Source organism: Rhinopithecus bieti, unplaced genomic scaffold, assembly GCF_001698545.2.
Source record: "Rhinopithecus bieti isolate Rb0 unplaced genomic scaffold, ASM169854v2 scaffold_63316, whole genome shotgun sequence".
In the NCBI taxonomy this organism is placed as follows: domain Eukaryota; kingdom Metazoa; phylum Chordata; class Mammalia; order Primates; family Cercopithecidae; genus Rhinopithecus; species Rhinopithecus bieti.
This window is the reverse complement of record NW_016824497.1, coordinates 1,156,148-1,178,130: the sequence shown is the minus strand read 5'-3', so window position 1 is coordinate 1,178,130 and position 21,983 is coordinate 1,156,148. Positions and strand designations below refer to the sequence as shown.

Below are 21,983 nucleotides of genomic sequence, written 5' to 3'. Positions count from 1 at the left end.
AAAGCAGCCAGGACAGAGGCTGTGCCCTGCAAAGCCACTGGTGTGGAGCTGCCCAAGGCCATAGGAGCCCAGCTCTTGTATCAGCATGCCCTGGATATGAGACATGGAGTCAAAGGAGATCATTTTGGAACTTTAAGGTTTAATGACTGCTCTATTAGATTTCAGACTTGCATAGGGCTTGTAGCCCCTTTGTTTTGGCCAATTTCTCCCATTTGGATTAGGTGTATTTACCCAATGTCTGTACCCCCATTGTATCTAGGAAATAAATAGCTTGCTTTTGATTTTATAGGCTCATAGGCAGAAGGGACTTGCCTTGTCTCAGATGAGACGTTGGACTTAGATTTTTGAGTAAATGCTGGAATAAGACTTTGGGGGACAGTTCGAAGGACATGATTGTGTTTTGAAATGTGAGGACATGAGCTCTGGGAGGGGCCAGGGGCAGAATATGGTTTGGCTGTGTCCCCACCCAAATCTCATCTTGAATTGTAGTTCCCATAATCTCCACATGTTGTGGGAGGGACCCAGTGGGAGGTAACTGAATCATGGGGGTGGTTACCCTCATGCTGTTCTCATGATAGTGAGTGTGCTCTCATGAGATCTGATGGTTTTATAAAAGGCTTTTCCTCCACTTTGCTCTGCACTTCTCCTTGCTGCTTCCGGACATGTTTGCTTCTCCTTCTGACATGACTGTAAATTTCCTGAGGCCTCCCCAGCCATGAGGAATTGTGAGTCAATTAAACCTCTTCCCTTTATAAATTACCCAGTCTCAGTATGTCTTTATTAGCAGTGTGAGAATGGACTAATACAATGCACATACCACATAATTCAGTAATTAAGTACCTAGGTATATACTCTGGAGCAACTCTTTGTGGCAGCAGAATTATAACACAGTCCCCAAGATACTCACCCCCCATCCTCTGCATAGTCCACCAGTGTGGATGGGACCTGTGAAAATGATGGACAGTCATCTCCTTCATAGGTTACTTTTATGTAAGACCTCATCTTAGCAGAGGAGGCCAGAGAGACATTCTCCTATTTGCCTTGAAGAAGCAGACTGCCAGGTTGTGAAAAGGGCCATGTGGCAGGGAATAGTTATACATTAGTTATACATTAGTCTCAGAGCTGAGGGCTTCAGTCCTATAGCTGCTAGGAATGGAATTGTGTCAATATCCAGTGAGGGTAGAACAGGACTGTGAGTCGCAGATGAGATCACAGCCCAGGCTGACACCACAATTTCAGCCTGGTAAGATCCTGAGCAGAAAATTAGGCTATGCTGTTTCAGGACTTCTACAGGACTTTGAGGTAATGAATGGGTGTTAATTTAAGTTACTAAAACTGTGGTAATTTGTTACACAGTAAAAGAAAACTAATGCATTCTTTAACATGTGTGCCAGGAGACAGGGATAAGAATGTCTATAACAGCACTTTTCTAGAAATAAAAAACCTGAAAGAGGCCAGGCGCGGTGCCTCACATCTGTAATCCCAGCACTTTGGGAGGCCGTGGCAGGCGGATCATGAGGTCAGGTGTTTGAGACCAGCGTAGCCAACATAGTGAAACCTCGTGTCTCCTAAAAATACAAAAATTAGCCAGGCATGGTGGCAGGCACCAGTAATCCCAGCAACTCGGGAGGCTGAGGCAGGAGAATTGCTTGAACCCAGAAGGCAGAGGTTGCAGTGAGCTGCGAATGCGCCACTGTACTCCAGCCTGGGCAACAGAGTGAGACTCTGTTTCAAAAAAAACAGAAACAAAAACAAAAAACCTGAAAGAAACAAAAAGCCTAGCTAGTAGAAAGGAGATAAATTAATTATAACAAATTCATACAAGGAAATACAATACAGTAGTAAAAATGAATGAACATCATAAAATGTAATGTTGAGAAAAATACAGACAAGCTATAGAAGAGTACACATTTGAATGATGTTCAAAACATTTAAAACAATTTTTTATTTATCTAAAGAAGAAAGAGGGATCTGGGAACCAGCAGGGCACATAAGAGATGTCAAAGTTTTAGGTAATATTCTGTTTCTTTTTAAGTTGATGATAAGTATATGGGTGTTCATTTTATAACTGTTATTTGTATATTATGCTATGTTATCTGTAACATAGCATAAAAGGATTGATATTCTTTTGAATAAATATTGTTTAAAATAAGAGCGTGAACCTGCAAACTGTACTATCAATCCTTTAAACCTAAATCTTTCTGAAAACTTCGTATATGCATTAATATACTGTGTGTTCAGACACACATCATTAAAATATAGAGAGGAAAGAAAACATAAGAACCAAACTTGTGGTTAAAAGGTTCAATAACTTCAAAATAAATTTCCAAAAGTGACTTGCACTTGGACTACTACAATCACCTGCTAAGTGGTCTCTTATATTTTACTCTTGTTCTTGATGCTGCAGCCAAGTATCTGTTTAAAAAGAATGTCATATCACTCTAATGGTTTTTCATCACATTTCCACAGTTCCACATGGTCTGACCCCTACCTACTTTTGGGATCCGATTTTATTCCCCTTTCCCACATGCTCTAGCCACATAACAAATCCTAACATTCCTTAGCACTAATGTATAATGCTGATGTTCACCTTTAATAAAATCCAGGCATTGTTTCTTTGGCATCACATCATGTTTCCAATTTGTTTTGAGGAGTTTGGGAATATTTATTGTGTTTCTGTTTTATTAGGATTTCACTTGATTCTTTTCTTTTCCTCATCCTTAATATCCACTATATCAGAAGTCCTGTCAACTCTACTTCCAAAATTTATCTTGAATCTTGTTCACTTCTTTCCATCTCTCCTGTTATCACTCTAGTCCAAAACACTATAATCTCTTACCTGGATGAACGCAATAGCCACCTGTCCCCTTCTAACTATTCTGGCCCTCCACAATATTTCTTCCACTCTATAGCCATAATGACCTTTTTGTAACACAAAATAGATCATGTCACTCCCCTCTTCAAAGCCTCCTATCATAACAGAATAAAATCCAAAATTCCTTACCATGGCCTACAAAGCTTGACATGTCTTGGTCCCATTCGACTGCTCCAAGTTTACCTCCCTCCTGCACACTAAAGAGTCACAATGGCCTTCTGAGAGTTTTTGACTTCTTATTATAAGCCTTAGGGATCCTGAACTCAAGCATCCCTTTGCCTGAACTACTACTCTGGACTGTTGTAGATCAGCTCCTCCTCATCATTCAGGGCTCAGCTTACAAGTATTCTCTTTAGAGAGGCCTTCCCTGACCACTCTGGCTAAAGCAGGGTATTCAACCACCCTCCAGCACATCACCCTGTTTTATTTTCTTCACGGCACTTACCACTACCTGAAAATCTTATTTTTTCCATCTATTTATTTATTGTCTATCTCCTCCCACATGTAGGGACCTTGTATATCCTGTTTACAACTATATGCTAAGCCAAAATTTTTTCCCTGCACATTATGGATGAAAAACAAAAACATGTTGAATAAATGACTTCCTATAGCTTGGTTAAAATTTGTCTCTGAATAAATGTTCAAGTTTAATAACCTGAGTATTTTATACATTTATTCAGTTATACTACGCGTCTTTAAACAAAGTATATGAACAAAAAGCATTTTATTAACTTTTGAATTAATATTTCTTCTTTCTTGTCTTTAAAATATCATGGCTAGGATGGTTAAGTATTCTGTAAACATAACACAGACAAAGAATAGAAAAAAAAAAGAAGAACCAATATTTGTTCTATGCCCAAAACTAAGAGAAGTCATTTTCCAGTCATAAAACTGTATCTATTTATGCCATTTTACCTTCAACACATGGAAAATATCTACTTTATAGGTAGAAGTCTTAAGGATTTAAGTTTTTTTGAAAGTTATTTAATAATATTGTGACTTCCTACTGATTTAAAGAATAAGTGGAGACTATATTTGCATCTAAGCTAAAAGTAGCTGCTATTGCCAGGTATTGTGGTATATGCCTATAATCCCACTATACATCCCAGCTACTCGGAAGGCTGAGGCGGGATGACTGCTTAAGCCCAGGAGTTCAGGACCAGTCTTTGAGATTTATTCCCAAAAAAAAAAAAAAAAAAAAAAAAAAAAAAAAAAAAGTACTTAGCTGCTGATAATAGATGCTATACAAACATATTGTTTTTTATAGTCCATTCATTCATTCAACATACATATGCATTAACCACATTTTAGGTAGTGCAAAGCAGGGAGAATTATATTACTACTCAGTTTCTGCCCAGGTTAGTTGGGAAGACAGACAAATGACAATTCTAATATAGTGCCACAACAGCGTAGACAGTAACATGGAAGCACAGAAAAGGCTACTAAGTAAGCTGGAGGAGTCAGGGGAAGGGTCTCAGTGGAGCTCGGATACCTGGGATGAGTCTTGAGATAAACTGATAAGAGGAGAGGAAAGGAAGCTTCAGATAAAAAAAAATCTCAAATATAAAGGCACATTGGCTTGAGAACGTCGACAAACATGTCAGAACCACAAAAGCAAACATGAGGGATGGCCAAAGAGATGAAGCTGAAAATGTGGGCAAGATAATGAAAATGTGGGAAGATAATGAACTGCCCGCTGCTCTACCCAAAGAGATTCAGATTTTGTACTATAAGGTATACCTTATGTGAACCCCTAGGGATTTTGTACACATATCTTCAAGGCTATGAGATTTCTGTAGGAGAAACCTTTCATTTTCAATTTGATAAAAATCTTTTTAAAAAAAGAATATTAACAAAAGGACAGTGGATCATCTGAATGAGCACTTTTTAATTGAGTGCTGTCACAAGATTTGAATTCACACATGTGTGTTTAGGAGTGTATTGCTAAACAAGTGATGCTGTTTGTCACTGGTGCATGTTAACGAGAATGAAATGGGGACTACTATATGTAAATGATGTTGTTTGTCAAGTGAAGGACAAATGAAGCCATGACATGTTGAACAAAGGAAGGTTTTGTGGTGATTTAAATAAAGAAAAGAGGAGAAGGCATCAAGTAATCTCTCAACACAAGGGTAATATGGACAGACCTTTCTTTAAGGAAGGTACTCCACAGAGGACATTCATGATTAGAGCTTTTTAGGTTCAACTAAAGTCTCATTGCTCACAATCATTTGAATTTACTGGTTTTATAGCTTTGTTTCATTTAACTTGTAGATGTTTGGGTGTTATTAGTGTATAAAAGATACAATACACACACACAAATTAAAAAGACAAAAAAAAAGAAAGAGACAACATGAAGAGTTTATACCTAGTTTTATCTTTGCATATATGTGACATACCAAAAAGGTTTTAAGTTAACAGTGGAAGATTCTCGGTATCTTATTTGGGTGTAAGAAATACTGCTCGGCTGGGTGTGGTGGCTCATGCCTGTAATCCCAGTACTTTGGGAGGCAGAGGTGGGCAGATCACCTGAGGTCAGGAGTTTGAGACCAGGCTGACCAATATGATGAAACCCCATCTCTGCTAAAAATACAAAAATTAGCCAGGTGTGGTGGCATGCGCCTGTAATCCCAGCTACTCGGGAGGCTGAGACAGGAGAATCACTCGAACCCGGGAAGCAGAGGTTGCAGTGAGCCGAGATCATGCCACTGCACTCCAGTCTGGGCAACAAGAGCAAAAAACTCCATCTCAAAAAAAAAAAAAGAGAAAGAAATTCTGCTATGGGCCAGGAGTGGTAGCTTACGCCTGTAATCCCAGCACTTTGGGAGGCCAAGGTGGGGGGATCATCTGAGGTCAGGAGTTCATGACCAGCCCGGCCAACATGGCAAAACCCCATCTTTACTAAAAATATTAAAATTAGCCAAGTGTGGTGGTGCACGCCTATAATCCCAGTGACCGGGGAGGCTGAGGCAGGAGAATCACTTGAACCTAGGAAGTGGAGGCTGCAGTGAGCTGAGATCGCCTCACTGCACTCCAGCCTGGGCAACAGAGCAAGACTCCATCTCAAAAACAAAAAACAAAAACAGCAACGAAAAAGGGCCTGTCTAGGGACTAGGGGAGGGATAGCATTAGGAGAAATACCTAATGTAGGTGACAGGTTGATGGGTACAGCAAATCACCATGGCACGTGTATACCTATGTAACAAAACTGCACGTTCTACACATGTACCCCAGAACTTACAGTGTAACAAAAATAAATAAATATATAAGAAATTCTGCTATGGGTGTTCGCAGCCACTGAAACAATGCAACAGGCAAGTGACAGGTTGTGCTTTAGGAAAATCACTCTGGCACCTGTATGGAGGAGGGTTGGAATTAAAAGTACCCAAGTGATAGCAGCAGGAGTCAGACAAATCCTAGGCAGATGGGGGCGAGTCCCCAGTGAAACCTGACCTTTAAGCTGAAGACAGTTTAAAGCCTAGCTACATGTCCTGAATAAATCTAAGGACCAGATGTAGAACCTCTCTTCCCATTTGGCACACTTTCCTCTGATACCCACCCTTCTCTCATTTGTTTTTTCATATTGTTGTGCCCACCTTTGAGTGGTGCCTTTGTTTTAGCCTCTTTTGCATACTCACAAATCAGTCACCTGGCACTTCCCTATTCTGAGCCCATAAAAGCCCCAGACCCAGCCATGCTGGAAGAGACGCCACCCTACTTTGGGTGGGGGACCACCTTGCATTCCCCCTTGGCTGAGAATAAAAGGAGTTAACCAGCTTGCTTTAGGCAGACAGTAAAGGAAGGGTCCATGAAGAACCTACGACCTGCCCCAAAAGTGCTTACACCAGATGTTTAGCGCAGATAAGGGAACTTGCACAGAGGGGTTGCCTAAACATGCCCACAGTAGATTCCATTCCCTAACACATGTGCAGTAAGGGAAATAATCAATATGGAGTAGCTCAGACTAAGGGCCCATAAGCACACCGGAAGGATGAGGTGGAGCTTCCAGAAATTTGCACGTTAAGCCCAGGTATTCAACTGTAAAGGGGGCAACCAGCAACCTGCTTTCAGGACCCCTTTCTTTACTGAGAGCTTTCCTTTCACTAAACAAATTCTACTCCACTCACTCTCTGGGGTCCACACAGCTAATTCTTCCTGGTTGTGAGACAAAAACTCAGACCTAGCTGAGCTGAGAGCAAAAATCCTGCATCAAGAGTTGTTCTGTTGCCCAATGAAACTCTTCTCTGTCCTCCTCACCCTCCAGTTGTTAGTGTAATCTCATTCTTGGACACGGGACAAGAGTTCAGGATGCCACCAAACATGGGTAGGAAGAAGACAGTAACACAGTAGCTCTCCGCCCCACCAGCAGCACCTGGTGGCCACCCCATGCAACAGGAAGCAGGGCAGGTGGCCAGGCCAGCCCCAGAGCTGTGGGCTGGAGTGGAGTAACAGGACTGATAGGGCTGTTAACACGCCCCTGTTCATCAGGCTGCAGATGGCAGGTCTAAAAGAGCTGTTAGCATGCTGTAACACCCACCTCTGGGGCTTCTGACCCATTTGGTTACCACCACCTTCCCCTAGTCTGGACTCCAGAGTCCACTGTGGGAGTTGCCTGGTCCAGTCGCAAACCGTGCATGGAGCCAGCTCCTGTGTCAGCACTTGGAGCAACCAGCTGGATGCCACACAACTCTGCACTCGCCAGCTCAGACACCCTCTCCTGCCAGGGGCTGAGCCCACAGTCAGGTGGCCACAGTATCCATGCCTGCATGCAAGCCAGGAGTGGCCCAGTGGGCCAGTTGGGCAGGGCACCTCCTGTGGCAATCCCAGCCCAAGAAAGGCCTGGGTAGGTCTCTGGCTGTGGAGGTCTCCGGTTGTCAAAGCAACGTCAAAAAAAAAAAAAAAAAAAAAAAAAAAAAAAAAAAAAAAATCCTGTGTCACAAGTAAGGCAGAAATTAGAAGGCTACTTAATAATGTGACAAAAAATGGTGAAGCCCTAAATTACTTAGATGAAATGAAGATGAGATGGATAAGAGAATCTAAAGGACTTGGTTGTGGGTGAGGAACAGCAAGGCATCCAGGATGACTCTCCTTTGGTGATGACTTAGTGGTGAAATAAAGGCCACAGGAAAGAAGACAAACAAGTGGGGGCAAAGAGGAAGAAGAAATGAGAGAGTTGATGAATTCAATTCAGCAATGATTTCAATTTCATTTAAGCCAAAGAAAACCCAGTTATCTTTTCAGGGTTCCAGTTGTCTCAGTGACAGCTGCATTCATGAATTACCAAATTAACTATTGTAGAACTCTCTAAAAATATACAAAGCACTCTACCGTATGCTGTAAATAAGTCATGAAAAATCAGCAAAAGCTTGAGGCCTGAAGGAAATTCAGCAGTGTTAAAAGAGATATGGCCAATTTTACTAAACACTTAAACTGTGACCTAACATACTCACCCAGTACTGTAAGTACTCACCTAATGTTATCAACAGATTCTTGGAAACTGACTGTAAGCAAAATGACATATAACAAAACCATTTTACCATAGGCCAATTTATATAAACAAGAGTTAAGTTCCCATAACATATTTCTGGTCACAAAAACATCACCAAACTCCTAAATAAAAACCAAAACACTTCTAATATTAAACATTGAAATAAATGGGAGCTATACATACATTTAAGAAAGATTAATAAAAACAAGTGAGATAGTTATTTACCCAATTGTTTCAGTTCAGGGTCGAGGGTGGCTGAAGCCTATCCCCTCAGCTCAGGGTGCAAGGTGGGAACTAACCCTTGCACACGAGGACATTCCATCGCAGGGAGCACTCACACCCACACTCAGGACAAACAGACAAGGCCAAGTCACCCAGCCTGCGCTGAGATGTGGGAGGCAGTACCCTGGGGCACCTGGTGAAAACCCATGTAGACGTGGGGAGAAGGGGCAAGGTCCACAAAAACAGTAGCCCCAGTAGGAACTTATTATTATTTTTTTCTCCTCAAGTTATACAAAATGACACTGAACGAAAAAATGCCATAAGAGACCCTGCTGTACTGTACTTTTTGCTCTGCCAGTCAGCACCTATGAACAAGAGGTAGCATGCCCACGTGGGAGATACAGCGGCACCACCCTTAAGGGACTTAGAGCAAGGCAGTGGGACACATGTGGTACGTGCTTGCTGAAAGTTTAGTGTGCTGGGAACTTTGAACACACGGCAGGGCTAAAGTGTATCTTTTACTTAGAGACATCGACAAGGAATATCTTAGGCCGTCCAATAAGAATGTAAGCATTTCATATTTTATTCCCTATAAAGAAAAAAGAATGGAGACGAGAGGAAAGAAAATGAAGCAATGATCGCAAAACCAGCCAGAGTCCCGGCAGGCCACCCAAGGACTGGCCTCCGGGAAAGAGTAACTCAGTACCAGTTTGGAGGGTGAAACTAAGAGTGAATGGGAAGCCATCATCTTCCTAATACAAAAGCACAGTTTACCGTCCCTCTCAGCCAACGTGCGGCTGAAGGGAAAGCCGCGGGGCGTACCTTTAGCACGGGACGCTGCTTTAGGGGGATCGCCCACGACACAGCGCCCCTCCTGGCACCTGGCCAGAACCTTCCAGGGCGAAGGTCAGGTGCCGAGAGGCTTGCGGGTACCGGGGCAGTGAGGGACGGATTCCTAAGTGCAGGGCGCACACACGAAGCGGAGACCTGGAAGCGGGAGCATCGCGTCCCCAAGGATCTGCCCAGCGAGCCACTGGCAGCGCAGAACCGCGCGCCTGCTAGACAGCGCAGCCTGCGCGGGCCGGAGGAGGCGGGGCCGCGGCTGGCAGAGGCGGGGCCCGGCAAGCCCCCGCTCCCAGCCGCCTGACGGGAATTGTAGTTCCTGGGAGAAGCCAGGCTGCCTCACGAGGCACTGGGAACTACATTTCCCGGTGAGAGAGCGGCTCCGGCCGGTCGCGCCGTACCGGAGCGTCGCACTGTTAGCGGCCAGAGAGCCTGGGAGGGGCAGATCGAAAAGGGAGTACTTCTTCCCTCCTCCCCGTGCTCTGGCGGTGCAAGAGGCTCTGCTTTCCCTCGCCCCGCCGTCGGGTGCCCCCTACCCGCCTCCCAGTGTCAGCTTTTCCTGGGCCCCGCCAGGAAAGTCTGGGCGTGGAAATTCGGAGGCAGCAGCGGCTGGCCAGCACGGGAGTGTGGGGCGAGCCCCTCAGCGGCCCAGCCTACACAGGGTCCGGCCCGCGCCTCCATGGGCCCGACCCGGAAGCCCAACGTGTGCCGCCGGCTGAGTCGCCGGGCTCTGGGCTGCTTCTCGCGCGACGCAGGCGTGGTGCAGAGGACCAACCTGGGCATCCTGCGGGCGCTGGTGTGCCAGGTGACCGCCCGCCGGCCAGGGCGGGACGGAGGGCCGCGGGCGCCTGGAGGCCGAGCCTCCTGAGGAGATGTGGTTTTAACGCGCTTGGGCCCCCCTTTATAGGGTCACTTGTGATGGGGAGGAGGATACAAGCCCGGAATCTGGGAGATTAGTTAATAGGTGGTAATAGGGCCACCAGATGTTTTTAGTTTTACGCTTCTTATGTCTTACCTGGGAACAATTATTCTAATAGTTGGTCACCTCATTAATCCAAAACATGAGGACAGAGTCGAGGAAGGATGCAAAATAATGTTTTTAAATAACATAGGTGAAATTATATTGCTTTGAAAATTTAAAATTCAACTTAAAATTGGTGCACAGTGGAAGCCTAAGAATTCTTTCCTAAACGGAAATTCTTTGTGTCTTTTAGGAAAGTACTAAATTTAAGAATGTTTGGACAACTCATTCCAGGTCACCTATAGCCTATGAGAGAGGAAGAATATATTTTGATAATTATCGGCGCTGTGTCAGCAGGTAACTTTTTATTGATAGTTTTGCTGTAATTCGCCTCACTGTTGATCTTAACTAATTCGTATAGAACCACATGCCTACATTAGTGCCTACTGAAATAAAATGAAAAAATGGGTCCAAAATAAGAGTAGGGAGTAAAAAATGCACGTGATTTTAAAATCTTGTTGAAGTTGCAGGTATCATTTTTGTAAATACCAACTTAAAGCAAAACTATAGTGCAGGCAAAACCATAGATTGTTCAGAGTACTGTTTAGTATTTTATTCTACTTACACCACAGTCAAGAAATTCAGTTGCCGACCAAATAATTAGATGCTGCTTTGGAGAACTGATGGATTGTGTTTTGGAAGTACTTGCCTTTTTTTTTTTTTTTTTTTTAAAGAGACATTTTTCAAACAAAAGCCTAGTATTTAGAGATCCAAAATGTTTCACAGTCAACCTCATCCACAACTGTCCAACATGAGGGGGGAAGGAAAGCCACAATGTATCCCCATATGTTCATTACCCAGATTCAAAAACTATCAAGATTTGCCACATTTGCTTTATCTAACCCACTTTTCCTTTTGCATTACCTCTTTTAAAGCATATTCTAAACATACATCAGTTTGCATTTTTTTAAAAATGGGCATTTTCTTTTTAAAGGCTTTATTAGGATATAATTCACATACCATATTATTTACCCATTTAAAGTGTACATTTCAATAATTTTTAGTACATTCACAGATGCATGTAATCACTACCACAGTTAATTTTAGAGCATTTTCATCACCTCAAAATAGAACCATGTACCTTTCAGCAATCACTTCAATACCACCATTACCCTGAGCCCTAAGCAACCACTAGTCTGTTTTCTGTCTGTAGATTCACCTATTCTGGACTTTTCATATAAATGGAATCATATAATATGTGGTCTTTTGTGACTGGCTTTTTCCCTTTGCGTGTTTTCAAGGTTCATCCATGTTGTCACATGCATCAGAATTCCTTTATAAAGTTGAATAATACTGCATTGTATCCGTTACCACATTTTACTTATCCATTTATCAGTTGTTAGACATTGGTGTTTCTACCTTTTAGCTATTATAAATAATGCTGCTATAAACATTTCCATGTAAGTTTTTATGTGGGCATTTATTTTCAGTTGTGGATTATACCTAGGAATGGAATTGGTAGGTCGTAAGGTTATATTGTAACTGCGTTTAATAGTTGGAAGAACTACCATATGCTTTTCTAAAGTGGTAGTACCATTTTATGTTCCCATAAGCAGTATATGAGGGTTCTGATTTTTGCACATTCTTGTCAACACTTGATGTGTGACACACAGCATCTCACTATGGTTTTGATTCCATTTTCCTGATGTCTAGTGATGTCAGGCATCTTTTCTTGTGCATGTTGGCCATTTGTATGTTATTCTTTGGAGAAATGTTTGGTTAGATATTTTGTCCATTTGTAAATTTTTTTTTTTTTACAAAAATCCTTACATATTTTAGATACAAGTCCCTTATCAGATATATGATTTACAAATACTTTCTCCCATTGTGTAGATTGTCTTTTTACTTTTCTAACGTTGTTGTTTGAAACACAGAGAGGTTAATTTTGTTTGTTTTTTTTTTTTTGAGACAGTGTTTCACCCTTGTCGCCCAGGCTGGAGTGCAATGGTGTGATCTCGGGTCACTGCAGTCTCCGCCTCCCGGGTTCAGGTGATTCCCTTGCCTCAGCCTCCCGAATAGCTGGGACTACAGGCATGCGCCACCACGCCTGGCTGATTTTGTATTTTTAGTAGAGATTGGGTTTTTCCATTTGGCCAGGCTGGTCTCGAACTCCCAACCTCAGGAGATCCGGCCGCCTCGGCCTCCCAAAGTGGTGGGATTACAGGTGTGAGCCACTGCGCCCAGCCACAGAGAGGTTAATTTTGATGAAGTCCAATTTATGTAAATTTTTTTCATTACTCATGCTTTTGGTGTCATATCTAAGAATCCATTGCAAAATTTGAGGTCATGAAGATTTGCCCCTAGGTTTTTTTCTAAAGGGTTTATAGTTTTAGCTCATGTTTAGGTGGTTGATCCCACTTGGAGTTAATTTTAGTATATGATATAAGGTAGGTATCCAACTCCATTTTTTTTAAACATGTGACTGTACATTTGTCCCAACACCATTTATTATAAAGACTTTTCTTTCTTCACTGCAAGGCCTTGCCACGCTTGTCAAAAATCAGTTGACCATGGACACTTTTGGATTTATTTCTGGACGTTCAAGTCTATTCCACTGATCTGTATGTCTGTCCTTATGTCAGTACCACATTGTCTTGATAACTGCTTCTCTGTTATTTCTTCTTTAAATGCTTGGTGAAATTAACCATTGAAAGCATCTGGGTTTGGCACCTTCTGTTTTGGTAGGTTGTTCATTATTGATTACATTTCTTTAATAGATACAGACATATTCAAGTTATCTAATTCTCCTTGGGTAAATTTTGATAGATTGTGTCTTTCGAGGAATTCATCTAAATTATCCAAACTTGTGAGCCTACACTTATTCATAATGTTTCTTTATTACTGTTTTAATGCCCATGAGATCGATAGTGACAGCCACTCTTTAATTTCTCATATTAGTAATCAATTTTGTTGACCTTTTCAAAAAAACAGCTTTTGGTTTTGTTGATTTTCTCTATTGATTTTTGGTTTTCAATTTTACTACTTTCTGACTAATTTTTATTATTTCTTTGCTTACTTTGGTTTTAATTTGCTCTTCTTGTACTAGTTTCCTAAGGTAGAAATTAGATTACTGATTTTAAGTCTTTCTCCTTTTCTGCATATGCACTTACTGCTATACCTTTTCCTCTAAGCGTTGTTTTTGTTGCATCCCACAAATGTTGATATGTTGTATATGCATTTTCATTTAGTTCAAAATATTTTTAAATTTCTCCTGAGATTTCTTTGACCCATGTGTTATTTAGATATGTGTTGTTCACTCTCCAAATATATTGGGATTTTCCAGTTATCATTGTTTTATTGATTTGCGGTTTAATACCACTGTGACCTGAGAGCATACTTTATATTAGTTCTAGTCTTTTAAATTTGTTAAGGTGTCTTTTATGGCTCAGAATGTGGTCTATCTTGGTGAATGTTTCGTGTAAGCTTGAGAAGAATGTGTATTCTGCTGTCGTTGGATGAGATGCTGAGTTGACTGATGGTACCTTGCAGTTTAAGTATATGCGTAATTACTAACTTTCTGCCAGCTGGAGATGTTCATTACTGATGAGTGTTGAAATCTCTATCATAGTGAGTGGATTTATCTATTTCTCCTTGCATTTCTATCCGTGTTTGCCATATTGTGTTTTGATACTCTGTTGTTAGATGCATATATATTAAAGATTGTTATGCCTTCTTGGAGAATTGACACCTTTTTCATTATCTTATGCCCACTTAATCCTTGGTAATTTTCCTTGCCAAATTCGACTTTGTCTGAAATTAGTATAGCTACTCCAGCTTTCTTTTGTTTAATGTTTGCACATTGTATCTTTTGCCATTACTTTACTTTTAATCTATCTGTGCCTTTTTTTTTCCCACAAAGTGAGCATCTGACTGTGTCTCCTAGGCTGGAATGCAGTGGCACAATCATAGCTCACTGTAACCCTGAACTCCTGGACTGAAGCAGTCCGACCACCTCAGCCTCCCAAGTAGCTAGGACTATAGGCATGTGGCTATTTTTAAAACAATTTTTTTAGAAATAGGGGTCTCAGTCGTGCTGTGTTGCCCAGGCTGATCTCATACTCCTGACCTCAAGTAATCCTCCCACCTCAGCCTCTGCTGAGGATTACAGACATGAGCCACCAGAACACTTCAGGTATTTCACGTCTCTCACTACTTGCTCTTACGTTCTCTGAGGAGAAATCCAAGTTAATTCTTATTGTTCCCCCTATGTAGTTAAGGTACTTTTTTTCATCTGGCTTCTTTCAAGATTTTCTCTTCACTTTTGAATTTCTGCAGTTTGAATATGCTTCCCAGATTTGTGGCTTGATGTCTGTCAGTTTTGGAAAATTCTCAGCCATTATTACTTCAAATATTTATTTTTCTCTCATTTTCTTCCTCCTGGTATTCCCATTATGTGGATGTTTCATACCTTCTCCAATTTTCCCATAGTACTTGAATATTCTGTTCTACTTTTTCTTTCTTTTTCCTCTTTTATTCCTCAGCTTGGGAAGTTTCTGTTGACCTATCTTTAAACTCACTGATTCTTTCCTTGGCTGCATACAGTCTACTGATGACTGTTAAAGGCATTCTTCATTTCTCTTATGGTGTTTTTTGATTTCTAGTATTTCTTTTTTTTCTTTTCTTTTTTTTCGAATTTTTATCTCTGCTTAATTTGCCCATCTTTTCTTGCATGGTGTCCACTTTTCCCATCCCTGATCCTGTTAATCAGCTATTTAATTAGTTTAGAAATGAGGTCTTGTGACCAGGTGCGGAGGCTCACACCTGTGATCTCACACTTTGGGAGGTCTAGGCAGGCAGATCACTTGAGGCCATGAGTTCGAGACCAGCTTGGCCAACATGACGAAACCCCATCTCTACTAAAAAAACAAAAATTAGCTGGGCATCATGGCACATACCCATAATCCCAGCTACTCCAGAGGCCAAGGCAGAAGAATTGCTTGAACCCGGGAGGTGGAGGTTGCAGTGAGTTGTGATTGTGTGCCCCTGCACTCCAGCCTGGATAATAGAGCGAGACTCAAAAAAGAAAACCCCAAAAAACCCCAAACAAACAATAAAAAACAAGAAATGAGGCCTTGCTTTGTTGCCCAGGCTGGAGTGCAGTGGCTTTTCACAGGTATGATCATGGTGCACTGTAGCCCCAAACTCCTACACTCCAGTGATCCTCCTCCCTCAGCCTCCTGAGTATAGCTGGAACTACAGTCGCATATCATCGCATCTGGCTTAATCATAGTTATTTTAATTTCCTGGTCTGCTAATTCTAAAATCTCTATGATATCTGAATCCAGTTCTGATGTTTGTTTTGTTTCTTCAAACTTTTGTATTTTGCCTGTTAGCATCATCACACCTGGCTTAATCATAGTTATTTTAATTTCCTGGTCTGCTAATTCTAAAATCTCTGCCATATCTGAATCCAGTTCTGATTGTTTTCTTTCTTCAAACTTTTGTATTTTGCCTGTCAGCATGCCTTGTGATTTTTTTGGTGGAGGGCTATGTATGATATATTGGATAGGCCAGGCACAGTGGCTCACCCCTGTCATCCCAGCACTTTTGGAGGCCAAGGTCTGGGGATTGCTTGAGTCCAGGAGTTCAAGACCAGCCTAGGCAACATGGCAAAACCCCATCTCTACAAAAAGTCTCAACATTAGCCGGGCATGGTGGCACACACCTTAGTCCCAGCTACCAGGGAGTATGAGGTGGGAGGATCGCTTGAGCCCGGGAGGTCAAGGCTGCACGAGCCATGAGCATGCCACTGTACTCCAGCCTGAGCAACAGAGCGAGATTCTGTCTCAAAAAAGAATTTACAAATTTAATATATATTGGATTAAAAGAATTGAAGTAAATAGGCATTTAGAGTGAGATTTTGTGTTTATCTGAGTAGGAGTTTGGCTATGATTATTGTTTGTTGTAGCTGTGGGTATCGGAGGTTAAAATTTCCTCTAGTGTCCTTATTTTTGTCTCCCGCATTGTTGGCTCCAGTGGCTTGTTCCTGGGCTTATGTTCCTGGAAAGCTGTGATTGTCAGTATCCACCTTTCTCTCCAGTTTTGGAGGCAGCAGTTTGCCCCGTGACCTCAATTCTCTGATGGATCTAGGAAGAATTATGGATTTTCAGATTGTTCTGCGTTTTTCGTCTTGTGTGGACAGACAGGAGTGGCACTTCCAGGCTGTTTTCATCTTGGACTGGAAACCAGAATTTAGAGAGAATAATCAGCTTTTGAGATTTGTTCTAACCCCAAGAGGGCTCTGTCCTGCTATCTTTTTCTGGTGATTTCTGGCAAATTAGCCAGCCTACAGTTTAGCCTATATCTCCAATTAGTCTACCAATCTCCTCCCATTTGCCTTTCATCACAAACTCCACAGGTTTTGTGAGTGCTCTTAGGCCTTAACTTCTCCACACTGTGTTGCAAATGAAGTTAGTTTTTCTGGAAAGAGCTGCAGAGCTATCTGTTTTATGGCCTGCTTCTCCCCTCCTGCACAGTTTCTGAGCTAAGGGTCTTTAGCTGGTTGTGGGAGTCAATGCCATGCTTCTCTCTGAGTGACTCCCCTACTAGAAGCTGAGCACTTGGAGTTGAGGAAACACTGGCCTCAGATCTTCTCAGCTTGTCTCTGTCAGTATAGGACCACTATTTTCTAAGGAGGAATAAAGCCAATTAGGGCCTCAGTATCCTCAGCTGTGCTACATCCAAGGTAGATCCTCCATCCCATGAATAGGGGCTGGGTGGAAGAAGGGAGCCCCACGTCTTGACTGTACTGACCCAGGACTCAGCCCCAGCAATAGGCAGCTGGGGACTGATGAGAAATGCTGTCATCCTGGAATACAGGGAGCCTTGTCCTCTTGCCTGCACCAGTCTGGAGTGGAGTTTCCATCTTGCTGAGCTGGGATTGGGAAGGAAGGGACTATGTCCTGATTCAGACACCACAGACTCACTATTCCTACCTAGCAGTAGGTTTTCTTGAATAAATGTTTCTTCATATGCTGTATGTCCCCAGGACCATTTGCAGAGACTTTAAAGAGTTGTCCTTTTATGATTTTCACCAGTTTTGCCAAAGAGTTTGTCCACAGAGTTCTTCATGCCCTCATGCTGGAAGTGGAAATCTGGACATGTTCTTATTTTGTCATGTCATTATCACACCTAGAAAAATGAGCAACAATGACAGAAATGATCATTTAATGTCAAGTTTGTAACTTCCACGATTTAAAGATACCTGCTTTAACTTAAAAAAAAATTAGAGTAAGTGGTGTTCATTAGTGTTCTAATGATTAAATATTATTGAGTTATTTAATGTACAGGAGTGTTTTATCTACAGATTATAATCGCATATGAAGTTGCCTTCATTCCTGTGAAACTGTTTGGTTTAAACTTTTGAATCAGTGAGAGAATGTCAAAGAGATATAATAAAATTATAGCCTGAAAATTGTTTCTCTTTCAACAGTAATTTAATTTCAAAGTTCATTTGAAAAAATGAAAAGGGGCCCGGTGTGGTGGCTCATGCCTGTAATCCCAGCACTTTGGGAGGCCGGGGCAGGCAGATTGCGAGGTCAGGAGTTCAAGACCAGCCTGACCAACATGGTGAAACCCTATCTCTACTAAAAGTACAAAATACAAATATTAGCTGGGTGTGGTGGCATGCACTTGTAATCCTAGCTACTGAGGAGGCTGAGACAGGAGAATTGCTTGAACCTGGGAAGCAGAGGTTGTGGTGAACCGAGATAGCGCCATTGCACTCCAGCCTGGGAGACAGAGTAAGACTCGGTCTCAAAAAGAGAAGTGCCAGGTGAAGTGGCTCACATCTGTAATCCCAACACTTCGGGAGGCTGAGGCAGGTGGATTACTTGAGTCCAGGAGTTCAAGACCATCCTGGGCAACATGGCAAAATCCCGCCTCTACAAAAAATATAAAAATTAGCCAAGCGTAGTAGCATGAGCTTGTAGTCCCAGTTACTTGAGAGGCTGAGGCAGGATGATTACATGAGCCTGGGAGGTGGAGGTTGAAGTGAGCTAAGATCATGCCACTGCACTCCAGTCTGGACAACAGAGCGAGAGACTATCTCAAAAAAAAAAAAAGAAACAAGCAAAATAAAGTAAAATTAAACATTTGTGATCACATCTCAATGAATCAGAGAAGTATGAATTAAAAGAGACTATTTTTCACATCAAAGATATAGCATTCAATATTGGCAGAAGTATAAACTTAACGTTTCTGAAAAGTAATTTGGGAGTAAAGAAAAGCTATAAAGGATTTTGTTGTTGTTGTTGTTGTTTGTTTTTTGTTTTTTTTTAATCCACTAGTTTTCATCCTAAAATAATGGGACCCTTTTTATCCAGTAATTTTCATTTTAAATATCAGAACAATAGTTTTTGATCTTGATGGAATTCAGATATTCTTAGTAAATGTTCAGAGGTAAAGAAAGAATTTAATATGAAACAGCTTTGGAAAACAATGTACAGGTACATATATGTATATAAACCAGAAGGAAATGAACCGAAATGTTAATAAGGGTTATTTTTGGCAGTTTTACAGTGTTGTAAACTGTGTTAATCTTGTTATATTTTTAAGATTTTTTTCTATGAATTATGTGATCAGAAAAAATACTAACATTTAGTTAAGAAGAGGAAAGCAAATGTGCCTTGGTATTTCACATCTCTGAATAAAAGTAGTCTCTCAAACCTGAACAAATACTGTCTTGGTTATCAAGAATAATAATCATTTATTTTTGTTTTTTCCCAGTGTTGCATCTGAGCCAAGAAAACTTTATGAAATGCCAAAATGTTCCAAATCAGAAAAAATAGAGGATGCTTTATTATGGGAATGCCCAGTGGTAAGATTTGTTTTTAGAACATTTGTTTATAAAGCAGTTTTAGCCTAGAAGAACCGGTTATTATTAACATATTGCATAAAAGAATACAACTTAAATATCATAGTGACTCTTGCATCTTTAAAGCAATCAAGATGAGATATATCTTTTATTTTCCTCGTGAAATAATTTCTGTATTAAAAGTACTAATATTATGAATGTGTTTTTAAAATTAGATAGAATTTTTTTAGACCCTGAAAACTAGAAAGTTATAATCGATTAAAAGTTATATAAGCAGCATAAGCTTATGTATAATTATCTTAGTGTTTAAGAGATCATTCCATTCAATATACTGAAACAATAACAAAGTATTTAGATCAACACTTATTTTACGTGAATGTTGTTAGGAAAATAATAAAGATAAAGTAATAGGATAAGCTCATTTTCATAAGACTAGCTTTGCCTGGGTGTATATTTTTCAGAACGCTGTTTTCATGGACTATTAACAGGTGCCAGAGGAATTAGGGAGAATTGGGCTGTGAAAAACTAAGTTTGGGACATACTGAGTTTGAGAACTTAAACATGTTTATTGATAGAATTACTTCTCAGAGCCTTTAATAATAATAATAATAATAATACAAATAGGTATGATGATTGTCAAGCCATTTCCCCAAATTCTTTTGATCATAGAACTTCCTTGTTTGAGGAATATTTCTAAATACAGGTTGAGCATCCCTAATCTGAAAATCTGAAATCCGACATGCTCCAAAATTCAAAACTTTTTGAATACCGACATGATGCCACAGGTGGAAAATTTTACACCTGACCTCATGTGGCAGGCACAAAATTTAAAATATTATGTAAAATTATCTTCAGGCTACATGTATAAGATATATATGAAACATAAATGAATTTTGTATCTAGACTTGGGTCCCATCCCCAAGATACCTCGTTATGTATATGCAAATATCCCAAAATCCAAAGAAATTCAGAGCTGAAACACTTCTGGTCCCAAGCGTTTCAGTAGGAAAAGGGATAATCAACCTGTATTTGTTTTCTATAGGATCAGTGCTTATTCTAAGAAATGCCCTTAGGAAATACTACAGCAGATTAATCAGGTCTTTGAATCTGATTGGTTGTCCTTTACGAAAAACGGAACTCATAATATGTGACCAAAATAATTTTTAAAGGATAAGAGGCTATACGTTAAATTTACTGTTAATGTTTTTTTCAGGCTATCATTTTTACGTAACGTTTTAGTTTTCTGGGGCTGCTGCTTTTTCTCTGAATGCTTATTGTCTGTTTATTGAAGGCTCCTATTTAAAAATTAGAAAGCTTTTAAACCTATGTTTTCTTCTTCAACTCCTTATTGAAAGCTGAAAATAACTGTCATGCCTTTAGCAATTTAAAGCTTTTTGATCCATTTTCATTGGAGAGTATGGGGGAAGATGACAGATTTCTTAATTGAGAGAGTTTTTAATACCCTAGTATAAAACACCAAAAATTTAGTAACCTAATGCCTATTCTCACCGTTTTGTTTGTTTGTTTGTTTGTTTGTTTGTTTTGAGACGGTCTCCCTTTGTTGCCCAGGCTGGAGTGCAGTGGCATGATCTCGGCTCACTGCAACCTCCGCCTCCCAGGTTCAAACAATTCTCCTGCCTCAGCTTCCCAAATAGCTAGGACTACAGGCACCCACCACCATGCCCCGCTGATTTTTGTATTTTTAGTAGAGACGGGGTTTCTCCATGTTGGCCAGGCTGATCTTGAACTCCCGACCTCTCGTGATCCGCCCGCCTCGAACTCCCAAAGTTCTGGGATTACAGGCATGAGCCACCACGCCCGGCCCCTATTCTCACTTATTTTTAAACATTTTATTCTCATTTCAACTGCAGCAAGATTTTCTCTTAAGAAAAACCAGGAAGCATATTGAATTGTTGTTAACACACTGATATGAAACTACTTTTAAGTTAGTGTCCATCTTTTCCAAGACTCTGTGAATTACAACTTCTTGTTTAAGAACGTAGTTCAAATGTATTATATTTGCTGCTTCAAATTATTTTGATAGGCAAGATATAAATAGTATATTTTTTAAAACTTAAAATTAAAAAAAAATGTTTTTTAAAACAGGGTCTTACTCTGTTGCCTAAGCTGGAGTCCAGTGGCACGATCACAGCCCACTGCAGCCTCTACCTCCTGGGCTCAAGTGACCCTTCCACTTGTGCCTCCTGAGTAACTGGGACTACAGGTGTGCACCACCAAACCCAGCTAATTTTTGTATTATTTGTAGAGGTGGGGTTTCGTCATGTTGCCTAGGCTGGTCTTGAACTCCTGGGCTCAAGTGATCTGCCTGCCTTGGCCTCCCAAAGTGCTGGGATTACAAGTGTGAGCCACCACGCTTAGCCAAAAACTTTTAAATCTCCGTGAAACAACATTTAGATAAGACATTGTAAAATAAATGCATGTATATCATTGCCTTGAATCCAGTGTAAGACTTCAAGGGTTAATAAACTAAAAAAAAAAAAGACCTAGCACACAAACAAAAACTATTTTTTTCTTAACATTTGAAAGGCAAGACAAATTTTTAGGGAGCATATATAAATAACTATGTCTTCATTTTTTTCTGTTCACTTTTTGGCCTACGCAGATACTAGATTAATTTCAGCTTTTCTTTTCTTTCTCTCTTTCTTTTTTTCTTTTTCTTTTTTTTTCTTTTTCTTTTCTTTTCTTTTTTTTTTTTTTT

General features: G+C 40.6%; 2 protein-coding genes across 11 annotated transcripts in view; one reads left to right on the top strand and one right to left on the bottom strand.

Annotated features, from left to right (window-relative positions):
- Window positions 1-10,333, bottom strand: part of METTL8 (methyltransferase 8, tRNA N3-cytidine) — a 111,523-nt gene extending 101,190 nt beyond the window's left edge. For 2 of the 8 annotated variants that reach the window (XM_017862380.1, XM_017862384.1), the window contains exon 1: window positions 9,408-9,663. Coding sequence is in view for 2 of the 8 variants with exons in the window: in XM_017862378.1 (XP_017717867.1) it covers window positions 10,204-10,211 (8 nt within the window). In the remaining 6 variants the exon portion in view is untranslated. Of the gene's footprint in view, window positions 1-8,588; window positions 8,779-9,407; window positions 9,664-10,203 lie in introns of those variants that run through there. The other 6 variants (XM_017862381.1, XM_017862386.1, XM_017862382.1 and 3 more) reach the window with 5 other exon arrangements.
- The window catches only part of DCAF17 (DDB1 and CUL4 associated factor 17), a 48,597-nt gene continuing 36,362 nt past the window's right edge, over window positions 9,749-21,983 (top strand). Inside the window, exons 1-3 of one of the 3 annotated variants that reach the window (XM_017862376.1) lie at window positions 9,749-9,796; window positions 10,643-10,746; window positions 19,177-19,267. In XM_017862376.1, the coding sequence (XP_017717865.1) occupies window positions 19,208-19,267 (60 nt within the window). In that variant the 5' untranslated portion in view covers window positions 9,749-9,796; window positions 10,643-10,746; window positions 19,177-19,207. Of the gene's footprint in view, window positions 10,234-10,437; window positions 10,541-10,642; window positions 10,747-19,176; window positions 19,268-21,983 lie in introns of those variants that run through there. The other 2 variants (XM_017862375.1, XM_017862377.1) reach the window with 2 other exon arrangements.